The sequence below is a fragment of the Vicia villosa genome, linkage group LG7 (assembly GCF_029867415.1).
Source record: "Vicia villosa cultivar HV-30 ecotype Madison, WI linkage group LG7, Vvil1.0, whole genome shotgun sequence".
NCBI classification, from domain to species: domain Eukaryota; kingdom Viridiplantae; phylum Streptophyta; class Magnoliopsida; order Fabales; family Fabaceae; genus Vicia; species Vicia villosa.
Genome location: NC_081186.1, coordinates 4,893,851 through 4,914,037, shown reverse-complemented (window position 1 = coordinate 4,914,037; position 20,187 = coordinate 4,893,851). Strand labels below are relative to the sequence as shown.

At 37.3% G+C, this 20,187-nt stretch overlaps 1 protein-coding gene across 2 annotated transcripts; it reads right to left on the bottom strand.

The window, feature by feature from the left end:
- Window positions 1-1,852: 1,852 nt before the first annotated feature.
- Window positions 1,853-18,099, bottom strand: LOC131620279 (uncharacterized). Of its 2 annotated transcripts, none has more exons than XR_009289046.1 (2): window positions 9,045-18,099; window positions 1,853-6,659 (listed from the first exon to the last, which is right to left on the bottom strand). XR_009289046.1 is itself a non-coding variant. In XM_058891286.1 (2 exons), the coding sequence occupies exon 2, from the start codon at window positions 14,292-14,294 to the stop codon at window positions 13,047-13,049; it is 1,248 nt and encodes a 415-aa protein (XP_058747269.1). In that variant the 5' UTR covers window positions 14,295-14,604; window positions 16,753-18,099; the 3' UTR covers window positions 6,706-13,046. The 2 variants fall into 2 exon arrangements, 1 of the variants encoding a protein (XP_058747269.1); XM_058891286.1 differs by lacking the exon at window positions 1,853-6,659 and having other exon boundaries at window positions 6,706-14,604; window positions 16,753-18,099.
- Between the last annotated feature and the right edge of the window lie 2,088 nt (window positions 18,100-20,187).

The following is a 20,187-nucleotide window of genomic DNA, read 5'->3' as shown; positions in this document are numbered from 1 at the left end:
GAGCTTTCCTAAATGTCCAAGAGCATGAAAAAATATGGAGCATAACTATGGTTTTGAATTTTGCCATTAGTGATCATTTCACTTGAAATTACAAGCCATTTTTACCAAAGTTATGAACTATTCTACCAAATGATGCAAGCAATGACATAAACATGCAATAATTGGGAGATATTTCTGGTTCATAGACAGATTGGAAAGAGATAAGAAGCTTGGAAGATTTTAACCATGGTTAGTCATTTTAACCATTTGCATTTAATGTAAAAGATTCCATTCTATCTCTTAATGCCAAATCACCAAAGAAAGATCAACTTATATAGTCTTGCATTCAGAACTTTTGGCCTATAAATAGAGGTTCAAATCACTTTCAAAATCACACCAAAACCTCACAAAGCATAGGTTTTCTATTTCTTTCTTTCTTGAATTGCAAGTTTCTTAAGTTTCAAAGAGGTAGAATTTCCAACCTCCAAACCCTTGAAGTTCTGGCCAAAGTAATGGTTCTAACATCTCATAAACATCATATGGGATGTGTTTGATCCATTCACACACCCCAAAACACTCTAAAACTCAGAATCACTCTTCAACCTCCATGTTTGCCTAAAATGAGCCTTATCATGCCAAATTCCATTCAAACTCATTTCTTTCCAAACTAGCACTTCCAACACCTCATATATATCACATATGAACTATCCAAACACTCACCAACAACCTGAAACACCTCCATCATCAAATTCGATCCTCACTCCAAGCAACTACAGATCGGGTTCCATGGCTTTGCTCAGATGAATTCAATCCATTCCAAGCATCCAGACACCTTCCCTAAGGTCCATTGAAGCTATCCAGATCATCAAACAACATTTGTAACACCTCTTTTGCAGAATTCAATTCTCAGTTTTGCCGTTTTTGAAGGTAAGTGCTATGAACTTCAAACTCTATCATTCATGCATCATAAATGAAAAACTGGTTTACCATCTTGTTTCTGCACATATGAGGATCATTAACCCTCAATTAATTGCATCATAACTTGCACATACATCATTTCATGATCAAATTCAGTTTTAGGGTTCTTCATGTTCATGCGAAAATTGATCACCTTAGAGCAAAAATAAATGAATTATGAGGACACCATCATGATCCTCGTGAAAAAACGAGTGAGATAGACCCTTCAGTTGATCGATTTGGTTCAGTTTTCAGAAAATTCAAATTCAAATTGGGGTTGTGTTCTTGGCGCGTTTTTTGGTTCATAGGTTTTGAATTTTGGTTGGAAAATATATTTTATCAAACGCGTATTACTTACAAGCCACAAGCGTGGCTCAACTGGCTTTTGTTTTGGTTGACAAGTATAAGGGCGTGGGTTCAAGCCCTTGTGAAGACAAAACTGAAGGATAGAAAAACACTTAGAAAGGGGGGGTTTGAATAAGTGTAGTCTAAAAACTTGAATGATAAAAACAATTACACAGTTATTTTTATCCTGATTCGTTATTAACTAAACTACTCCAGTCTACCCCCACGGAGTGATTTACCTCACCTGAGGATTTAATCCACTAATCGCAACAGATTACAATGGTTTTCCACTTAGCCCACGACTAAGTCTTCTAGAGTATCCTGATCACAACCTGATCACTCTAGGAACAAATGCTTAGACACAAGCTAAGACTTTCTTAGAGTATCTTGACCACCACGTGATCACTCTAAATTACAACTGCTTAGACACAAGCTAAGACTTCCTAGAGTATCCTGATCAACACTTGATCACTCTAGTTACTTACAAATTAATGTAATCAATTCTAAGAGTATTACAAATGCTTCTGAAAAGCTATAATCACAACAGTGATATTTCTCTTAACGTTTAAGCTTAATCTCACTAATATATTACAACAACAATGTAGTGAGCTTTGATGAAGATGAAGTTTCTAAGCTTTGAGTTGAACAGAGTTTCAGCAAGTTAATATTCACAGAATTGGTTCAGAGTTGTTAACCTTGCTTCTCATCAGAACTTCATACTTATAGGCACTTGAGAAGATGACCGTTGGGAGCATTTAATGCTTTGCGTGTTCCGTACAGCATTGCATTTAATGTTTCACGCTGTTGTCAACTACCTTGAGCCTTGTTCACGCTGTGTCTACTGACGTTGCCTTTAATAGCTTCCAACGTTCCTTTTGTCAGTCAGCGTAGCCTGCCACCTGTACTTTCTTCTGATCTGATGTTTGTGTATACAACGTTTGAATATCATCAGAGTCAAACAGCTTGGTGCATAACATCTTCTTGTCTTATGACCTTGAAGTGCTTCTGAGCGTGATACCATGAGAACTTCAGTGCTTCTGCTTCTGATCTCAAGTTCTTCTGATGCTTCCATAGACCCATGTTCTGATTCTGCTTTGACCATCTTCTGATGTCTTGCCAGACCATGTTCTGATGTTGCATGCTGAACCTTCTGAGACAAAGCTTCTGAGCGCTGATTTGTGCATACTCTTTATATATTTCCTGAAAAGGAAATTGCAATGTATTAGAGTACCACATTATCTCACACAAAATTCATATCCTTGTTATCATCAAAACTAAGAATATTGATCAGAACAAATCTTGTTCTAACAATCTCCCCCTTTTTGATGATGACAAAAAGATATATAAATGATATGAATTTGCGATTAGAAAGAGCAGACAGATAAAGACAATTTACACAGCTAAGCATAAGCATGTGAATATGTCTCCCCCTGAGATTAACAATCTCCCCCTGAAATAAATACTAGAAGAAAAAAGACTTCCCTGAGTATTTCAGTAGAGACGTTCACAGTGCTTGATCTTCAGAACATTCATGACTTCTGATTTCTGCTTCCATAGGACAGTTTCAGAACATTGAATTTCTTTAGATCCACAGAACATTCACAACTTCTGATTTCTGCTTCCATCGGACAACTTCAGAACTTGAATTTCTTTGATCTTCAAAACATTCACAGCTTCTGATTCTTGCTTCCATTGGACAGCTTCAGAACTTGAATTTCTTCTTACATCACTTCATGCTAGATTGTATCAGAACATTGTTGAATGTACCAGAGCATCATCAGAGCATCTCTACATCCTGAAATGTTACAGAACAAAGCTAAACGACAAAAGTCAGCATGAAAGAGTCAAAACATAGAATATGTTTCAAAACACATAATATGTATCAGAGCCATATGGTATGTGTCAGAACACATAAACATAATGTTTCAAGGCATATTCTATCATTAGAATATCTGAACATTTTTCCTTCTTGCTTCTGATTCTGAAGCTTCATAGCACTCAGCTTGCTTCAAGAATCCAAGAACTTGATTCATCTTGTTGCTTCTTATGTTGATCTTGTAAAGAGAATCTTCAATTCCTGCAACAACACAACTTAAAATCATAGAACTCTTCAAGTTCTGTTAGTAATGTGGGGCCTTTTTACCCGGTAACTGATAATATTAATCAGATCATTTATCATATATTTTCTCCCCCTTTTTGTCATAACATCAAAAAGAATATAAAATATTCAGATATAGAAAACGACAAAGGAAAGAAACAAAATTTTTTCATTGATTAATCAACCAGAATTACAAAGGATGTATGCAGAAAAAAAACAGATGCAACAAGGAAAGAAAACTACAAAGACGCAAAGACTAAGACCCTAGCTTGGACAAAATCTGCGCCAGTATGTCATGAATCTCGTCAGTGCTTGCAGTTTGCCTTGTCATGAAGGAACGAAACTCAGCATTGGCTGTTTCTTGCGCGTTTAAACGAGAAGCCAGCATAACTTGATTCTGACGAAGAGCTTCCAAGGTCTCCATCAGAGCTGAGGTTTCACCAGAAGAAGGAACACCAGAATTTCTGCCAACAGGGACAACAATCTCAGCAGGACGATCTTCTGGAAGGTCTTCAGCTTCTGTACCTTCCATCTCAACATCTGAGTCTGACTCAGGAGCAGCCTCAGCATATTCTAGTTCAGGCAACTCATAAGCTCCAACTTCCAACGCCTGAAGAATAGCTGCTAGGTTTGTTGGAGGAGTAGGACCAGCAACTTCAGCAGGATAAACCACTTCTGGAAAGACCATGTGAGGTGCGCTTTCAAAAGGGTTCGTTCTGAACCAATTGAACAACCACTGGAAATCTCCAGTTAGCACTGGATACCATGGTCTCCAAACCACTATGTCTCTGCAGGGATTCTCTTCTTCCATCTCATCTGCAGGTATCTTCTCTTTAAGAACTCTTCTGTTCCTGATGAGATGGTGATAGCTGCTTTCACCAACTTCCAAACAAAGACCACGAACACCAGGTGCTTCAGTCATGATCCTTCTCTGAATATCCGTAGCCCTAACCAGAAAATCTTGACGAAAGGCATCCTAGAGGTTGCATGTAACATACTCATCTAGATGGTTAAGATGAGCAGCACCCAGAATCTCCAACCAGCTATTTACATCAGAATGTAAAACCTCAAGAAAGGATTGAGTGGTTGGTGTTGGAGGGTTGATCGTGAATCTGGAGTCAGGAAACACAAAGTTGTAGGGGTTAGGTGTTCTGGTGGGAAAATGGTGTGAGAGAGATGAGGAGATATCTGTGGGATGGGTTGAAGGAGAGGAGATATCAGATGGTGAAGATGGTGGTTCCAGAGAGGTAAATGAAGAGGAAGAGGTGGTGGAAGTTTGTGAAGAGGGAGGTGATTGAGGACTACCATCAGGGGGTTGATACACACGTCTAGAGTAGTTTCCAGACATCATAGCTTCAAAGGGGTTCACCTTGACAGGATCGTAGGTGATCCTTACTTTCTTTGGTTTGTTTTCTGGTTCATCAGTTGCCTTTCTCTTTTGTTTACGATCAGATTCTTGATTTGGAGAACTTGACGAAGGATTCATGATGAAGTGTAGATAGTGAAAACCGCTAGGGTTTATGATATGAATGCAAAGAGAGAGAGAGAGAGAGAGAGAGAGAGAGAGAGAGAAAGAAACTGAATGCAAGAGAGTAAAAATATAAGAGGGAAAAAGAAACGTTTGAAGAATATAAAAGAAAAAAATAAACTGAAATGATGGATAGCATTTAATGTTACGTGACGTGAGGAGAGATAATAATGACAAAAGAAGTGATTAGCACAGTTACCTAAGTAGGCGTCCCCTCAACTGCACGCACGCTTGTCCAGAAATAGTGAACACGTGTTTACCATCTGGATAGCCAGTTACAGCTGTTTTACTTTTAAAGAGATTCTGAGTCAACTTAGACAATGAAACGTTAGTAATAACAGAATCACTACTTCTAATTGATTACAATCAGAACTTCTTATAAAGAATAATCCAATCTTATTTCAGAAGAAACTCATACATAAGATCTTCTCATCTTCTCATTCTGGGCATGAATCCATACTGATATTCTTCAGAATGAACTTAAACCTATCTTCAGCAAGGGGTTTTGTAAAGATATCAGCCCATTGATGGTCTGTATCCACAAATTTTAAAGATATAACACCCTTCTGAACATAGTCCCTTATGAAATGATGTTTAATCTCAATATGTTTAGCTTTTGAATGTAAAATAGGATTCTTAGATAAACATATAGCAGAAGTATTATCACAGAAAATAGGAATGTTACTCTCATATATTTGATAATCTTCTAGTTGACTTCTCATCCAGAGCATTTGTGTGCTACAACCAGCAGCAGCAACATATTCTGCTTCTGTTGTTGAGAGGGAAATTGTAGCCTGCTTCTTGCTATACCATGAGATCAGATGACTTCCAAGAAATTGACAACTTCCAGAAGTACTTTTCCTTTCAATTCTATCTCCAGCATAGTCAGCATCACAGAATCCTACTAAGTTGTAATCTTTGGATCTTCTGTAAACTAAACCAACATTAGTAGTACCTTTCAGATACCTCAGAATTCTCTTAACCGCAGTTAAATGAGATTCTCTCGGATCTGATTGGAATCTAGCACACAAACAAACACTGAAGAGAATGTCAGGTCTAGAAGCAGTTAGGTATAGAAGAGATCCAATCATACCTCTGTACAACTTCTGATCTACCTTCTTACTTAATCTCACTAATATATTACAACAACAATGTAGTGAGCTTTGATGAAGATGAAGTTTCCGAGCTTTGAGTTGAACAGAGTTTCAGCAAGTTAATATTCACAGAATTGGTTCAGAGTTGTTAACCTTGCTTCTCATCAGAACTTCATACTTATAGGCACTTGAGAAGATGACCATTAGGAGCATTTAATGCTTTGCGTGTTCCGTACAGCATTGCATTTAATGTTTCACGCTTTTGTCAACTACCTCGAGCCTTGTTCACGCTGTGTCTACTAACGTTGCCTTTAATAGCTTCCAACGTTCCTTTTGTCAGTCAGCGTAGCCTGCCACCTGTACTTTCTTCTGATCTGATGTTTGTGTATACAACGTTTGAATATCATCAGAGTCAAACAACTTGGTGCATATCATCTTCTTGTCTTCTGACCTTGAAGTGCTTCTGAGCGTGATACCATGAGAACTTCAGTGCTTCTGCTTCTGATCTCAAGTTCTTCTGATGCTTCCATAGACCCATGTTCTGATTCTGCTTTGACCATCTTCTGATGTCTTGCCAGACCATGTTCTGATGTTGCATGCTGAACCTTCTGAGACAAAGCTTATGAGCGCTGATTTGTGCATACTCTTTATATATTTCCTGAAAAGGAAATTGCAATGTATTAGAGTACCACATTATCTCACACAAAATTCATATCCTTGTTATCATCAAAACTAAGAATATTGATCAGAACAAATCTTGTTCTAACAAAAACCATTTTTTTAACACTTATTTTCTTCATTTTCTTCACAACTTTAATTAATTAATTAACCAATCAAATTAATTCATTTTCACTTCATTTTTTGTACACTTTTTATTTAATATACATATTTTATGAATATCAAAATAAAATCACAAAAATATTTATTGTTTGGTATATTTTTATTAGGTTTAAAATGACTTGTTTTTAAGTGTTTTTTAATACCTTGAATATTATTTTTCATTTGACTTTTCAAACCTAATCACTTGTAAATATTTTTGTGATCAAATCCTAATCATTTAGGTCTTAATTAAACATAAGATTTGTCTTAGTTTAAATTAAGTTAATTTCTTTCAAGAAAATTCAAACTGTTTTTTCAACAAACGATCACAGTTTTTCAAAACAATAAACCATTTCTTTTTGGTTTTCTTTTTCAAAAAAACTCTTAATTAAATCTTTTTGATTGATCAATTCATTTTCAAAATTTGGGCCTCTCGAATATTAGAGAGTGTAAGTCCCATTCCTTTTCTTTGTACAGTTTTTCTTTAAATAAAAAACTTCTTCCAAAACAAAACTTTCAAACAGTCTTTAAACAACAAAACCTCGCATCTTTTTAACAAAAATAATCAACCATGTTTTATAAAATAAAACATGGGCCTCCCTTAAGGTATAAGTCCCAAGCCCTTTTGTAAATATACATTTACATAGTCATGAATAAACTCAATGGGCCTCTCCCCGAGTATAAGTCCCGAGCCCCGTGTATACAAAGGGATCATCCTTACAGGTATATTTCCTTCATAAACTCCATTGTATACTGAAACAACTGGATCGAAATCATCAAAATGAAATCAATGAAGTCGCCATCGATTATTTATTTATCCCAAAAATGGGAAAGGAAAACATCGACTAAAACCTATAAAGAAAACAAACAAAGGTCTTACGACCCAGAGAACTAGGTAAGGGTGTCGGTTACGCAAGGAGAAGGGGTTAGCACTCCTCACGTCCGTCGTACTCGACGGGATCCGCTCTTGTTAGTCTAAATCTAAGGGTGTTATCTAAAAATCTAAAGCTAAAAGCTAAAGGGAAACGCACAAAGAAAGAAGAGAAAATAAACACGGGGAAAAGAAAGAAAATATATAAAAGATTATGCTCGTTTAGGCCCCGCGACCTAATACCTACGTATCCCGATTTAGGAATCAGAGCAATCGTAGTTCGGCTCAAAACATTTTGTGTGTGTGTGATGTTAAACGTCGCATTCCACTGCTGCTCGACCTTTGGAGACTTACACAATTGTCGTGGAACGGAGTTAACATGTGCATAAAAAGAAAATAAAAGAAAATCGAACAAAGCAATTTAAAAGAAAATATAAAAGATGAATATATACAAAAAAGAGTAGTTAAAAAGGAAAATAAACAAATTAAAATATTTTTGTGGTTTTTAATATGAAAATGAAAATAAAGAGTAAATTTAAAATGAAACATGTTTTTGTATTTTTGTATATTGGAAAATCAAAGCAATATTAAAAATAAAATAAAAACAAATGAATAACATGGGCAAATAAGCAAAACAGGAGGTGTGCATAATACTGCGGCGATGGGCCCAAACACAAGAGGCCCAAAGAAAATCTGAAGACAAAACCAAGGGGGTGCGCAGAAGCTAAAGGTGCTGAAGACAAGAGGAAATCAGAATTGGGCTTAAGGAACAGTAACAAAAGAGCCCAAGTTTGCTAAATGAACTACAAACCCTAAAAGAAAGTAAGTTAGTCCGCCTCATATCTCTTTCTTCTCAAATTCGGTCCCTCTAAGCTTCTCACGGTTTCTGCTCCTCTCTCCCTCAGCCTCACGATGCTCTGTTTCGATAACAACAATTCTCACGGCCTCACTCTCGGCTCCCTCATTCGGATCAACAACAACAACAACATCTCCTCTTCACTCTGTTTTCTAATTTCTACCGAGACAAAACAAGAACAAAATATCAACAACAAGCTCATCTCTCTTCTCCTAATCTCTCGGCTTCCTCTCCTAATTACTCATTTTGATTTTCGGTTCATACAACAAACAGAAGCATGTGGTTTGAACAAACAGAGCAATACAACTTTCAACAACAACAATCATGGAAAAGCAATAGCAACATGGCATAGCAATCGAAATAACTCGATTCATGGCATCGCAACAACAATCATACAACATAGATTGAAGCATCACACAGCAAGCATATAACATCAAATTAAGGCATCATACAACAAGCAATCAATCACACCACATGATACGAATAGAGTGTGGAACCTGGATCTGCAGTTTGTAGGAGATGACGTCTAGAAATCCAGAGGTGAGATAATAGCCGTGCTCCTCTTCTACTCCGAAATTTGATTCTGAAATCTAGAAATATGAGATCTGCGTGGTTGCTCTGACTCAGATCGTTTGAAGATGCATCGCATAACCGTGCTGAATCGTGGCGGCGCCAAGTCGGTGATGATGGTATGTTGCTGATCATTGTTGTACTTGCCGAGTTATCACACGCGATTGAAGGAATCAATTGGTGTGTAGTTGCAGTTTAATCCGTGAACAGATGTTGAAGGAATCAATGAATCAGAAGTTGTTATTGATTGAATGATGAAGGTTGGAGCTATGACGATGAGAAGTTGGTGGATCTGAGAGCTAAAAGTGTTATTAACTGCAAATTACAGAGTGAAGTGTATGAAGGATTCTCAGGTTAACAGGTTTTGTATTTGGAGGAGAATTTCTGAGTTTCCATTTTGGCAGCATAACATTGCTAATTTTCTCCCCCCCTTTCTCTGATCTGAAAAACTGAATTTATAGGCTGAGAGTGAGTGAGGAAGGTGTGATCAATTGAGAGGGAAAATTCAGTCACGAGTGATGAGCTTGATGAAGTTTTGAGTGTGATCCGTGTGAATCTATGATGAATTCTCAGCCTTTGATAATTCTTGGATGAGTGGCTGAGATGCATTGTCATGAAAGTTCTGAATTTTGTCTTTGAAGCAAACAAAGTGTGACTCTTGTAGTGTGAAATTTGAATTGAATATGGAAATCTCGGCTGAAAACGTGAGCTTGTGATGAAGAGAAAAACGTGACTCCCTCTTTGGCTGGTAGAAATCGTGAATCTCTGCATGGGAAAAAATTGTGAACTTGGCTTGTTTCTTGCCTAGAACCGTGACATCACCTTTTGAGGGGCCCATTTGCATCTTTTACTTTCTATTAAAAAAAGACATAAAAGGGAAAGAAGATAGTACCAATATAAAAAATAAAAATGTTAGTGATAATAAAACAAACTAAAAACAATACAATGGTGAAATAGAAATAATAAAACTAGATGATCTTATATTAAAAATTAATTTTAATTCTAACAATAAATCAAATTAAAAAGGATGTTTTCAATTTGAAATAAAATTAGAATTAAGACCAAAGTTTAATATGAAATCATAAAACGATACTAGGAGAATGGAACTTTAAACCACCACTAGAAATGAACTCAAAACATTGACTTTCACTTTGAAACTCTTCGAATCATCTCCTGAGGCTTGATATTCGGAATTCAGTTCCTGTCCAACACAATAAAAGAGAAACAAGACATATTTTTGCAATTTTGGATTAATGGTTAGTAAACATAAAGAATAATTGAATAAAATGCGACAATGCAAATGAATTGGATTCGCAGGGTAAAAATCAGGGTGCAACAGCTGCCCCTATTTAAGTTTCTTCTATCAGAAGATAGGAGATACTTAAATACAAACAAAACCCGATTTTTAGCCTAAGATGCCCCAAGAATGATATGAATGTATGAATTCTTTTTGTTTTGTCTTTTAAATGATATGATATGAGACTGACTCGAATCTCTGTGGGGAATATAGCGCCACGAGAAATAAACTGTTGATGGGATGAGTAAAAAAAAAAAAAAACTTGATGTAAGAGACAATTGAAGAAAGGTATCACAACATCCAGGAATGGATCTGAATGAGGTGAGAAACAAGATGAAACATGGTTGTAAGGAAAACAAGATGAGACAAAGTTGTAAAGGAACCAAGATAAAACATGGTTGTAAAGGGAACCAAGATAAAGCATGGTTGTAAAGGGAACCAAGATAAAGCATGGTTGTAAAGGGAACCAAGATAAAGCATGGTTGTAAAGGGAACCAAGATGAAACAAGGTTGTAAGGAAACCAAGATGAAACATGGTTGTAAGGGAACTAGGATAAAACAAGGTTGTAAGGAAACCAAGATGAAACATGGTTGTAAGGGAACCAAGATGAAACAAGGTTGTAAAGAAACCAAGATGAAACATGGTTGTAAAGGAAACACATCCGGAATAAACATCGGATAAACAAAGACAATTGAACCAAAGGGATAAATCTGTATTGGATAGATGCCAAGTGAGTTGGACTTTGATCTCAAGGTAAGAATGTTGATAGCAACAAGACCTCGAAAAATGCAAATGAATATGAATTTGTTTCTATGCGTGATATGGAATTTTTCTATGAATGATATGAATGATCAATGCAATGTCTTTATTTGTGACAGCTAAGAGAGACTCTTTTGTGCGGCTGAAAAGGATATCTGATTCCTCAACACATGGAACGCTGCCCAAAACTCTTCTATCACACTTGCAAACTGTGCTAAACTGATCCTTTGAGAGGGACTGATAAACTGCTTGGAGATTCTTTTGAAGAAGATTACCCCAGCTTGACTGATTAATGTAGAACAATTGATCATGGCCTCAGCTTGAGTAATCTGGAATGACAACTTTATTGGGCATTTGGAAACACTTGCCCCAGCATTAGTCTTGAAAGAGATATGATAAACCAAATCTGAGAATAGCTTGTACTGAGATAAACCTTGAACAGGACCTTGAAGTGAAATGCCCCTGATGAGATCACGGACCAATTTCTGAACTGTTTGAAATTCCTTGAGGAGGAATGCTGTTTACAGGCAAAAAAGTTTGTTTAAAACTGGTAACCTAAATGCAAAGAACATGCAAGTTTTTGAAATCAACAGGAATAGAATTGTAAAGCAAAGACAAGGATGAAACATGGAATTTAAAGTGAAAGGTAAAGCAAATAGATCAATACAAATGATTGGCACAACTTTTAGGAGTCAGGTTAACGCAACCTTGCTGTAGTACGCTTTCAAAGTAAACCCGGCTTCAATTAGGACTTTTGAAGGTTGTAACGTGGCCTGGTTCACGGTTTCAGAAACAAAGGATATAAGGCTCAAAATTTATTTGTACCCACCTCTTCTTCGTGATGAACTTCCATCCTATATTCAGTTTATTCAACCTATGCATTCAGGTTTTCAAGAGAACTTGGAATTTGCAGCACTTGTTTGACAATAATGATTCAGAAGCCGTGGAATATACTTTGAAATAGCAGTAACTTCTTTTCTACAACATTTTGTTGTTTTGGAGTTTATTAACTTCTTTTTTTTCTTCTTTTTTCTTTTGATTTCCCTAACTTTTGCCTGAACTGTTTTATTTGAGACTTACAGTCAGCGGGATGCCCCAATATACTTTTTGCCTAAGCCTCCTTCATAGGTTTTGACTTAGCGGGCTTTTCTTGAACTTTTTTTTTATTCAATTCTTTTTTTTTTTTTTGAAAGATAGTGACTGCCTTGCTTAACAATTGAGGAGAACCATCATCATCACTTTTGACTTTGAAGGACGTCTTCGACACTTCTTGGACGTGTGCGAAGGAAAGCTTGAAATTGCGACCTTATTGAAAGGTATCTTGAATGAAACTCTTGTATTTGAATGCAAAGATGAATAAACTGAAAACTACCCATCCCCAGGTTAAAATTGCGGGTTTTTTCATTTAAAAAGAAAACTCCAACTTCGAAGGCTCTGAGGGGTTGACAAGGGATTAACTTCCTTATTTCTCCAGTGTTTGGGATTTGAAACAATGCCTGTACATCATCAGCAGGGTTTTATTCAAAAGCACACTAATCAACAATTATGGGTATCTTGTTTTCATCATCCTCCCTCAAATCTTTGCATAGACAACATGGTAAATAAAACAAATAAAAGAAACATATTTTTTTGTTTTTTTTTTTTTGAAAGAAATAAAGCAGTAAATGAGAAGAATTGAATCAAAACATGCAATGCTCATTTCATTTACAATTAACAGTAGGAAACAAACAAGTTTGAAAAGTAAACAGACATTACAATTGAAAGAAATGCAAACAGTAAAGAAACATGGCCTAATGACTAATCAGCAACAAGGATGAGCTGTCCCGTCTGAAACACTTGGCTTTAGGAGAGAATCTGACTTTGATTGAAACTTCATTTGTTAGGAACTGGAAAAGGATTGTTGACAACATTTGGAGTACGAGCCGTGAAATCTATCACCTTTCCCCTGACCAACTCTTGCACTCTAATCTTCAGTACGTAACAATGCTCTAAATCATGACCAGCAGCTCCCTGATGGTACTCACAGTGAAGATCAGCCCTGAATCCAGCAGGAGGAGGATCTCGAGGAGTAAAAGACCTTGTAGTAATCAAGCCTAGTTGAACCAAGTGAGGATACAATTCAGTATAAGTCATTGGAATAGGATCGAACTCTGTTTTAGGCCTTGCAGCACGATTCTGATTCTGACCGGTATTCTGATGAGGAACTTGGACAACAGCTACCTGAGGTTGACCATAATGTTGAGCTCTTTGTCGAGGTCTTTCAATAGCACTGGTTTCACCTTCTTTCTTCTTTTGGAAGCCCCCAAAAGGTTTCTTTGAAGAATCAGCAGCAACAGACACTTTTCCTTTCCTAATTCCTTCTTCTAGCCTTTGACCAATTGTTACCAAATCAGTGAAGTTTAAAGACACGCTTCCAATCATCTTCTCCCAAAAGAAAGGAGAGAGAGTATCCATGAACAAGCTAGTCAGTTCCTTCTCAGACAGAGGTGGTTCAACTTGGGAAGCCAATTCTCTCCAACGTTGAGCATATTCTTTGAAAGATTCCTTTTCCTTCTGAGCCATGTTCTGAAGTTGACGACGGTCAGGTGCCATATCCAAATTATACTTGTATTGTTCCATGAATGCATCAGCTAAATCTTGGAAGTCTTGAACACAACCCTTTTCCAAACTCATGTACCACTTCAAAGAAGCACCACTTAAACTGTCTTGAAAGCAATGAATGAGCAAATTCTGGTTGTTGGTATAAGCAGTCATCTTTCTGTAATACATGGTCAAATGACTCCTTGGACAAGTATGCCCCTTATACTTCTCAAACTCAGGAACTTTGAACTTGGAAGGCATGACAAGATTTGAAACAAGGCCCATATTATCAGCATTCACACTAAAGAAATTTCTTCCTTCCATAGCTCTTAGTCTCTTTTCCAATGCCTGATATTGCTCACGGACTTCTTCCACTTCACCATAGTCTCCTTGACTAACACTTCGAGAACCAACAGAACGGTAGTCATAAAGAGGATTGTCATAACGAGCTGGAACAACTTGAGCAACAGTATGAACAACAGGTGGAGGTTCAGAAAAGACTGGAGGTTGAAATACCTGCCTCGAAGTTTGACCCACCATAGAAGCATTGACATATGTTGGAGAGAAATTCTCAGGTAACCCAAATTCTGGCCAAGTAGACGGTGGCTTCTGAACCTATAAAGGATCAACAACAGCAGTAGAGACTTCCGAAATAACAGTCCTCTGAGGTGGATCAGTCCTTGCCATCAACACTTGCATCATCTCAGTAAGCTTAATCATGCCTGATTTCAACTCATCGATTTCCATTCTGACTTCCATGTTATGTTTCTCTTGGTCTGCCATTCTTTGTCTAACAGCAGCTCTAGTTCCGTAGCGGTGTTGAGGAAACAGCTTGACGGTCAACAATTAACTGGGAGAAAGAACAACTGGAAATAAGATCTCGGGCAACCTGGACATAATGTGAGAACTATGCAATGACATGCAATGCAAGATGTAATGCCAGATGCAAACAAGTAACCAGCAGAACCACAGTAACCAATAGGATCAGAACTCAGTCACCATCAAACAGAAATGGAACCACTCGAACAAGAACCATAGTCACCAGCAATGTACCTGTAAATTGATTGATTCCCGCCCCCCTCACGGGTGAATCTAAGCCTGGATAGGTCAAAAAGCCAACAGAGGATCGAACGTAGGCGCCATCATACGATGTTGCCTCGTTCCACCAAGCTCTGCCCGTGGATACGTGATCAGATCAATCAGGCATACGCCTTCTGTCCGTCACGGCCACTCTAGTCCTAGTTCCTATGGTATCACTCATAGCCGGTGTATTGGGCCTTTTACCTCAGTAACATCCCACCCACCAAAAAAACAGCAGATCCAGAACAGTATATATACAGAACACCAGATAACCAGAATATAACAGCAAATAAAGCAATATATACAAATATACAAATAAAGCAATATATACAAATATACAAATAAAGCATGAAGAAAGAAAACACCCAAAGATAAAAACAAACAAGAGCTAGGACTGACACTCAGGATGGGCCTAGCAAAGGTCAATCTTTCCCCAGTGAAGTCGCCAGCTGAAACAACTGGATCGAAATCATCAAAATGAAATCAATGAAGTCGCCATCGATTATTTATTTATCCCAAAAATGGGAAAGGAAAACATCGACTAAAACCTATAAAGAAAACAAACAAAGGTCTTACGACCCAGAGAACTAGGTAAGGGTGTCGGTTACGCAAGGAGAAGGGGTTAGCACTCCTCACGTCCGTCGTACTCGACGGGATCCGCTCTTGTTAGTCTAAATCAAAGGGTGTTATCTAAAAATCTAAAGCTAAAAGCTAAAGGGAAACGCACAAAGAAAGAAGAGAAAATAAACACGGGGAAAAGAAAGAAAATATATACAAGATTATGCTCGTTTAGGCCCCGCGACCTAATACCTACGTATCCCGATTTAGGAATCAGAGCAATCGTAGTTCGGCTCAAAACATTTTGTGTGTGTGATGTTAAACGTCGCATTCCACTGCTGCTCGACCTTTGGAGACTTACACAATTGTCGTGGAACGGAGTTAACATGTGCATAAAAAGAAAATAAAAGAAAATCGAACAAAGCAATTTAAAAGAAAATATAAAAGATGAATATATACAAAAAAGAGTAGTTAAAAAGGAAAATAAACAAATTAAAATATTTTTGTGGTTTTTAATATGAAAATGAAAATAAAGAGTAAATTTAAAATGAAACATGTTTTTGTATTTTTGTATATTGGAAAATCAAAGCAATATTAAAAATAAAATAAAAACAAATGAATAACATGGGCAAATAAGCAAAACAGGAGGTGTGCATAATACTGCGGCGATGGGCCCAAACACAAGAGGCCCAAAGAAAATCTGAAGACAAAACCAAGGGGGTGCGCAGAAGCTAAAGGTGCTGAAGACAAGAGGAAATCAGAATTGGGCTTAAGGAACAGTAACAAAAGAGCCCAAGTTTGCTAAATGAACTACAAACCCTAAAAGAAAGTAAGTTAGTCCGCCTCATATCTCTTTCTTCTCAAATTCGGTCCCTCTAAGCTTCTCACGGTTTCTGCTCCTCTCTCCCTCAGCCTCACGATGCTCTGTTTCGATAACAACAATTCTCACGGCCTCACTCTCGGCTCCCTCATTCGGATCAACAACAACAACAACATCTCCTCTTCACTCTGTTTTCTAATTTCTACCGAGACAAAACAAGAACAAAATATCAACAACAAGCTCATCTCTCTTCTCCTAATCTCTCGGCTTCCTCTCCTAATTACTCATTTTGATTTTCGGTTCATACAACAAACAGAAGCATGTGGTTTGAACAAACAGAGCAATACAACTTTCAACAACAACAATCATGGAAAAGCAATAGCAACATGGCATAGCAATCGAAATAACTCGATTCATGGCATCGCAACAACAATCATACAACATAGATTGAAGCATCACACAGCAAGCATATAACATCAAATTAAGGCATCATACAACAAGCAATCAATCACACCACATGATACGAATAGAGTGTGGAACCTGGATCTGCAGTTTGTAGGAGATGACGTCTAGAAATCCAGAGGTGAGATAATAGCCGTGCTCCTCTTCTACTCCGAAATTTGATTCTGAAATCTAGAAATATGAGATCTGCGTGGTTGCTCTGACTCAGATCGTTTGAAGATGCATCGCATAACCGTGCTGAATCGTGGCGGCGCCAAGTCGGTGATGATGGTATGTTGCTGATCATTGTTGTACTTGCCGAGTTATCACACGCGATTGAAGGAATCAATTGGTGTGTAGTTGCAGTTTAATCCGTGAACAGATGTTGAAGGAATCAATGAATCAGAAGTTGTTATTGATTGAATGATGAAGGTTGGAGCTATGACGATGAGAAGTTGGTGGATCTGAGAGCTAAAAGTGTTATTAACTGCAAATTACAGAGTGAAGTGTATGAAGGATTCTCAGGTTAACAGGTTTTGTATTTGGAGGAGAATTTCTGAGTTTCCATTTTGGCAGCATAACATTGCTAATTTTCTCCCCCCCTTTCTCTGATCTGAAAAACTGAATTTATAGGCTGAGAGTGAGTGAGGAAGGTGTGATCAATTGAGAGGGAAAATTCAGTCACGAGTGATGAGCTTGATGAAGTTTTGAGTGTGATCCGTGTGAATCTATGATGAATTCTCAGCCTTTGATAATTCTTGGATGAGTGGCTGAGATGCATTGTCATGAAAGTTCTGAATTTTGTCTTTGAAGCAAACAAAGTGTGACTCTTGTAGTGTGAAATTTGAATTGAATATGGAAATCTCGGCTGAAAACGTGAGCTTGTGATGAAGAGAAAAACGTGACTCCCTCTTTGGCTGGTAGAAATCGTGAATCTCTGCATGGGAAAAAATTGTGAACTTGGCTTGTTTCTTGCCTAGAACCGTGACATCACCTTTTGAGGGGCCCATTTGCATCTTTTACTTTCTATTAAAAAAAGACATAAAAGGGAAAGAAGATAGTACCAATATAAAAAATAAAAATGTTAGTGATAATAAAACAAACTAAAAACAATACAATGGTGAAATAGAAATAATAAAACTAGATGATCTTATATTAAAAATTAATTTTAATTCTAACAATAAATCAAATTAAAAAGGATGTTTTCAATTTGAAATAAAATTAGAATTAAGACCAAAGTTTAATATGAAATCATAAAACGATACTAGGAGAATGGAACTTTAAACCACCACTAGAAATGAACTCAAAACATTGACTTTCACTTTGAAACTCTTCGAATCATCTCCTGAGGCTTGATATTCGGAATTCAGTTCCTGTCCAACACAATAAAAGAGAAACAAGACATATTTTTGCAATTTTGGATTAATGGTTAGTAAACATAAAGAATAATTGAATAAAATGCGACAATGCAAATGAATTGGATTCGCAGGGTAAAAATCAGGGTGCAACATATACACACACCTTGTCATATATAACTGTTCATACTTGTTCATATTTGTTCGTGTACTTGTTCATATTTGTTCGTACTTGTTCATATTTGTGATCATGTTATATATACTTGTTCAACTTAATACAACACTAGGTTCCCCATAGCCTCCTATTGGGCTTCGTGCAAAGAATCTCCCTAGTTTAGGTTAGGACATAGAGTATGGTTTCCCGGTGAAATCGCTCTAAGAGCTCAAACCAACTATACCATGCCTCCCCTTGGGCTTTGTACAAACGACTTGTCCCTCCCATAGCCTCCTCTTGGGCTTAAAATGCAAGGACCCTCGATTGTCCCTCCCATAGCCTCCTCTTGGGCTTACAATGCAAGGACCCTCAGATAGCCTCCTCTTGGGCTTCGTACAAAGACCCGCGGGCTTCTTATAAGCATCCCCATAATCCAAAAACAAATACCCTAGGAGATTAGACACATATCATCTTTATGATAGGAGTATCTTTTCTATATCATCACAATCAATCAATCAAACTTTTTTGCCACAAAGCTGGCTAATCAATCAAACCTTTTGCCACAAGGCTGGCTGATTAATCAAAGTTTTTGCCACAAGGCTGGCTTCGTCGAAACTTTTGCCACAAGGCTGGCTGATTAATCAAAACTTTTTGTCACAAGGCTGACTTATCAAAAGTTTTTGCCACAAGGCTGGCTAATCAAACTTGTTTTTGCCACAAGGCTGGCTAAACAAAAACATCTTTATCATTCTAAGAACCATAAGTGGCACAACCCAGGTCTTATAATGAAAATATTTCAAACAAAAATCAAACAGATGTATGTGATGATATAGATTAGATACATCGAGCATTAAGATGACATTTGTCTCTTATCCTTTGCTTCCACTAGCATAAGTGGGAACTACGATTGCTCTGACTTTCTCAACATCCCTTTGAGAATACGTAGGCACAAGGTCGTATCCTTGGCGAGTAAAACTTCTATCTCCCTCAAACCACCCAAACCTTAGCACCCATAGACCTCGAGCTACAGATGCTCTGATTCCCTCTAAGGGATATGTATGCAGAAGATTGCGATGATCTTTGCGAGCATAATCAAACAAACACCTTAGGTTCCACCTATCTCACAAGAACTCCCAATAACATAGAATGAAACAAACATAACAAAGAAACCTATAGAGTAATATAGATACGTAGGGTGCTAATACCTTCCCTTCATATAACCAACCCTCTTACCCAGAATCTCTCCCCCTTTTGCATTGCTTTTAATTTTTATTATTTGCTTTGCATTTATTTTAAGGTTTGTGCAACTTTTTCCCTTTTCCTGTCTTTGGGAACAATAAAAAGTTTGGTCGTGACAAAAACAAAAAATCATTTTCTTGAGCATCGAGCCCAGAGAAGGCATCCGGTGTCTCATCCCGATTTTTCACGCGATAGGGATCACTAATAGAATGGATAAAATTTTTATTATTAGTCACCGCCAGTTGGCCTGTGAAATTGTAATCATTTATATGATTAGTGAATTAACTCATTTTCTAAGGAAAAATAACCTTGGTAGGTGGATAGGACTAACCTTTTCTAAGGGGAACCTGGATAAATGAATGTGGCATCTTTCTCTTTATTACATACGCTAATATTTATCTAAACGAATATTTTTCTAAGAAGGGCAAAGTTTTGAAAACTTAATTCAACCCCCCCCCCATTTCTTGTGTTTTTATCTACCTTCATATCCATGTTTCTTGAAATGTTGCGTACGATTCAGCTACGTACTCAGCTTCACATGATGACAAAGCTACAATGTTTTGCTTCCTTGAGCTCCAAGAGATTGGAGCACCTTCGATCATGAATATGTAGCCTGCAATACTCTTCTTCTCGTCTTGATCTTCACTAAAATCTGAATCAGTATAGTCATATACCTCTGCATCTATATTGGTCTTCTTTTGCCTTGGCATGAACACTCGATGATCAATTGTACCCTTTATGTATCTCATCACCCTCTTCACTGCTATGACATGACATTCTTGGGGT